We start from the raw sequence: 4,736 nt of genomic DNA, 5'->3' as shown, positions 1-4,736 counted from the left end.
CCCATCAACAGACGAATGGATAAGGAAGATGTGGTACATATATACAATGGAATACTACTCAGCTGCAAAACAGAACAAAATCATTCCATTTGCAATAACATGGATGGACCTTGAGGGAATTATGTTAAGTGAAATAAGCCAGTTAGAGAAGGACAATCTCTGTATGACTCCACTCATATGAGGAATTTAAAAATGTAGACAAAGAGAACAGATTAGTGGATACCAGGGGAAAGGTGGGGTGGGGGGTGGGCACAAAGGGTGAAGAGGTGCACCTACAACACGACTGACAAACATTAACGTACAACTGGAATTTCACAAGATTGTAACCTATCATTAACTCAATAAATAAAATAAAATAAAATAAAATATTTTTAAAAAAAAGGAAAAAAATCCTTAGGGTTCTGGGGATAGAAATCAGAGGTCAAGGGGGGCAGGGCCACAATCTCCCTGGAGGCTCCAGGAGGGAGGGTCCCTCCTGCCTCTTCCAGCCTCAGGGGCCCCAGGCGTCCTGGGCGTGTGGCCGAGTTGCCCCACCTCTGCCTCCGTCTCCACGTGGCCTCTGCTCTGTGTCTGTGTCTCTCGTCTTCTCTCAGTTATGAGGACCCCCGCATCCAGGACGAGCTCGTCTCGAGACCCTTAACTTAACTGCATCTGCAGAGACCCTTTCTCCAAATACCGTCCCGTTCACAGGGTCTAGGGGCCGCCTTGTCCCTACCCACGTCCACTCCCGACCCTCAGGCCCCCCTCCCCGGCGGCCGAGACATCCCCCTACCGCACGCGTCAGCTGATGACCCGCTCCCGCTCAGTCCCTCCCCGGGCCCCCTGCGCCCAGAGAATAAAGTCCACGCGCCCCACAAACACCGCTGGGAGGGGCTGGATCTCAGAGTTCCCCTCTCAGAAAAATGCAGAGAATGAGCCGGAAACCCTGCGCAAGAGCCAGCGAGGGCACCGAGATCCTATGCCGTCTTCTCTGCCCTGGGCTGCGAGTTGAAAGGTTTTGTAACAAAAAGTAGAAGGAAGCCAACGGGACGGGACGGCCAGCCGGGGAGGCCTCTGCCAGGAGGCGGCCAGCGTGATGCAGGGAAGGGCATCGGGGCCAGGCACAGCCCAGACAAAGGCTCGGAGGCAGGAAACGGTGCCCATGAGGCCGGAGCCAAAGGTGTGGGGGGCATGGAGGGCGAGAAGCCCAGGGGTCAGTGGGGCTGGGCCTGAGGCTGCAGGAGGGGTCCGGCTTTGATTCCCGGAGCTGCTGGACGAAGGCTCTACCGGGCAGGCCCAGGCGCAGAGCAAAGCTGGACAGACGGCAGCTTCCCTCATCTTGCTGTGCCAGGAAGACGCCGGGTCAAAGTCCGGACCCCTCCCGAGGGGTGCAGGCCGCAGGGGCCGAGAGTGGGAGACAGCGAGGGTCCTGGAAGTCTACTTGGCCGTAGCCAGTTAGGGGCACCCGCCGGGAGCATGTGGGGCCCAGGCCAGGCCAGGCCGGCTGTCCCTGCCCCTGCACACAGGTGGGCGGGCAGCAGGCGAGAGGCCGGGATGGACCTGAGGTCCGAGAGTGACCCGTGCGATGAGGGGAGTTACCGAGGGCGAGGGGACCGGGTGAGAGACGCCAGGTGGAATACTGGACGCCCAGTGAAGTTTGAATTTCAGGTGTAGAATGGATCGCTTTTGGGATCAGTATATCCCAGATCCTGCGTGGGACATACTCATACTAAGAGACGGACTGATTTTTTTTTTTTACCTGAAATTCAAACTTAACTGGGTGTCCTGTATTTCTGTTTGCTACCTCTGCCCACCCTTCCCGGAGTGCTCCTGGTTGGCCTTTCCCTGGAAGCAGAGGGGGACGGGGAGCCTCCTGCCCCCGGGTGGGGCCAGGACGGAGCAGAGAGGGATCTGGGGGAGGGGGCAGGAAAGGCTTTCAGGGAGGGGACCAGAAAACTGGGTCTTCAAGGAGGAGCGGCTTTATTTTGTAAACAAAGGCTTCCTGGCAGCCCTGATATTTCCCACGAGATCTGTCGGCAGCCCAGCCCAGGGAGGGCAGGGGGGGCAGGAATGCGGCCCCGGCCGGAGGGGCCCTGGGGCCAGCTGGCCGCCGGCCTCCCTCATGCTGCACGTAGCTCTCGACCCCGTGCAGGTGGCCTCGCCAAGCCCATGGGCCCAGGGCTGGGGCTTCTGGTCAGCTCCGGGCACTTCTGAGAGTGGGTCTCGCAGGCCTGAGGTCCTCACCCCTTAGCCCCTTTCTCAGCAAGTCCTGGCCCCTCTGCCACCTCCTTCCCGCCTTTGCCTCCGATGTCCACTGAGCTGGGACTCTGCTGGCCGGCTCCTCTCAGCCTCCTCCCCAGGCCTGCCTCCCTGCGCCGAACAGGCTGTTCCCAGACGTACCGCTCACCCCTTCCTGTGGCCACTGCCTCCTCATTGTCATCATCTCACATGTCATCACCTCCAAAAAGGCACCTGATCCCTTAGCTAGAGCAGCCGCCCCCTTACATGACCCTATGTTTCAGTTGAGATAATTCACATACGGTACAATTCATCCATTTAAAGTGTACAGCTCAGTGGGCTTAGTACATTTCAGAGTTGTGCGCTCATCACCACAATCAATTTTAGAACATTTTCATCACCCTAAAAAGCAACCCTTTCCCCATCAGCATCACCCCCACCCCCTCCCCAGCCCCTGGCCCCCGCAAGCCCGCTCTCTGTCTGTGGATCGGCCTGTTCTGGACGTTTCACATCCGTGGGGTCACACGCCGTGTGTCCTTCTGTGTCTGCTTCTCTCCCTGAGCGTCGTGTGTGCAGGTCCATCCACGTGCAGCCGTGTCAGGGCCTCGCTCCTCTTCACAGCTGCGTCGTGCTCCAGTGTGTGGGTGGACATGAGTGTGGATCCGTTCATCCATCAGTGGGCATTCGGGTTGCTCTGCCTTTCAGCCATTATGAGTCGTGCTGCTGTGAACATCTGGGCATGAGTTTCTGTGTGGATGTGGATTTTCAGGCTTTGCTGGGTCAGATGGTAACTCTGGTTTAAGCCTCTGAGGATCTGCCAGGGTGCTTTCCATAGCGGCTGCACCGTTTGGCATCCCACCAGCCGTGCACAGGCTCTGATTTCTCCACCTTCACCAGCGCTTGCTATTTTCTGCACTTTTGCTGACAGCCATCCGCTCGGGTGTGAACCATCATCTCACTGTGGTTTTGGTTTGCACTTCCCTGAGGGCTCAGGATGTCGTAAACCTTTTCAGGGGCTTCTTGTCCATTTCCGTATCTTCTTTGCAGAAGTGTGTGTATTCAGATCCTTTGTCTGTTTGTTTTGCTCGTTTGTTTTTTGCTAGAGGAAGGTTGGCCCTGAGCTAACATCTGTGCCAATCTTCCTCTATTTTGTATGTGGGACCCCACCACAGCACGGCTTGATGAGCAGTGTGAGGGTCTGCACCCAGGATCCGAACTTGTGAACCCAAGGCCACTGAAGCTGAATGCAGGACCCTAACCACTACACCACTGGGCTGGCCGCCTTTGTCCGTTTTCTTAATTGAGTCATTCATCTTCTTTTAATCCAGTTGTAAGTGTTCTTCATGTATTCTGGATATAAGTCCTGATCAGATACACGATTTACAGATATTTTCTCCCATTCTGTGGGTCTTTTCACTTTCTTCTTGGTGCTCTTCGAAGCACAAAATTCTGTAATGTTAATGAAGTCCAATTTACTGTTTCCTTTGTTGTTTGTGCTTTTGGTGTTACGTCTAAGAAACCACTGCCTAATCCAGGGTCACGAAGATTACATGACCCTGTTTTTGCTTGAAATTATTTATCATTTTATAAAGTGTTTGTTGTAAAACGTGGGGACGCCAGGGTAGGTCTCCCAGGCAAATATCGGATGGCCGGTTACGCTTGAATTTCATACAAATAGCGATCCTTTCCTGGCATAAGTACATCCAAATATTGCACTGGATGCTTACACTAAGAAATCACTCAGTCTCTGTCTGAAACTCAAATTTAACCGCCTCCAGATGTTTTTTGGCCAAATCTGGCCTGCGGGCCCACATCCACCTGTTCACAAGGGTCCCTATCGCCTCCTTTTAATGTTTTTTTCTTTTTCGTATTGTGGTAGAAAACACATACTATAAGTCGAGCATTTTAGCCGCTTTCGGGGGCGCAGCGCCGTTCTAACACGGTTTCCCAAGAGCGAGGAGAAACCCGGCTCCCAGCCCCGCCTCGCCGGCCGCGCCCCCGTCTCCTAGCAACGCAGCCACGCCAAGGCCGAGGGGCGGGGCCTGCTCGGGTCACGTGGTGCTGCCGCCCCGGCTTCCGTAGCAAGAGCCGGCCCGGCCCCGCGCGGGCATACGTGCACCCGTGCGCGTGCGCGGGCTCCTGCCGACGTGCCGTGCGCGCCCCGCTCCGCCCCCGACGCCGCCCTGCGTGCGCGCGCCCGGCCCGCCGACCGGTTCTTATAGCGCCGCGGGCGGCGGTTGCGGCGGGGACGGTGGCGACATGGCGGCCGCGCTGGTGGTGGTGCTGGGGCTCGTGATGCTGGGCGCCGGGGGTGATTCCGGGGCAGGTGAGGCCGGCGGGCGGAGGAGGCCGGCTCGGGGCCGCGGGGTTCGGGGGGCGGCATTGCGGGGGGTCCCCGACGTTTGGGGGGACCCGAGGGAGTTCCCGGGGCCCGCAGCGCGGAGGGTCCTCGGGACTTGAGGGGACCCCGGGGGATCCCGGGGACGGCAACGCGGGGGGTCGCCGGGCTTTGGGGGACC

The 4,736-nt window shown here is 57.5% G+C and overlaps 1 protein-coding gene across 1 annotated transcript in view; it reads left to right on the top strand.

Annotated features, from left to right (window-relative positions):
- Positions 1-4,391: 4,391 nt before the first annotated feature.
- The window catches only part of BSG (basigin (Ok blood group)), a 7,475-nt gene continuing 7,130 nt past the window's right edge, over positions 4,392-4,736 (top strand). The window contains exon 1 of the mRNA XM_046637961.1: positions 4,392-4,543. Coding sequence (XP_046493917.1) covers positions 4,477-4,543 — 67 coding nt within the window. The 5' untranslated portion in view covers positions 4,392-4,476. The remainder of the gene's footprint in view (positions 4,544-4,736) is intronic.

The sequence above is a fragment of the Equus quagga genome, chromosome 14 (genome assembly GCF_021613505.1).
Source record: "Equus quagga isolate Etosha38 chromosome 14, UCLA_HA_Equagga_1.0, whole genome shotgun sequence".
In the NCBI taxonomy this organism is placed as follows: domain Eukaryota; kingdom Metazoa; phylum Chordata; class Mammalia; order Perissodactyla; family Equidae; genus Equus; species Equus quagga.
This window is presented reverse-complemented; position numbering and strand designations above follow the sequence as displayed.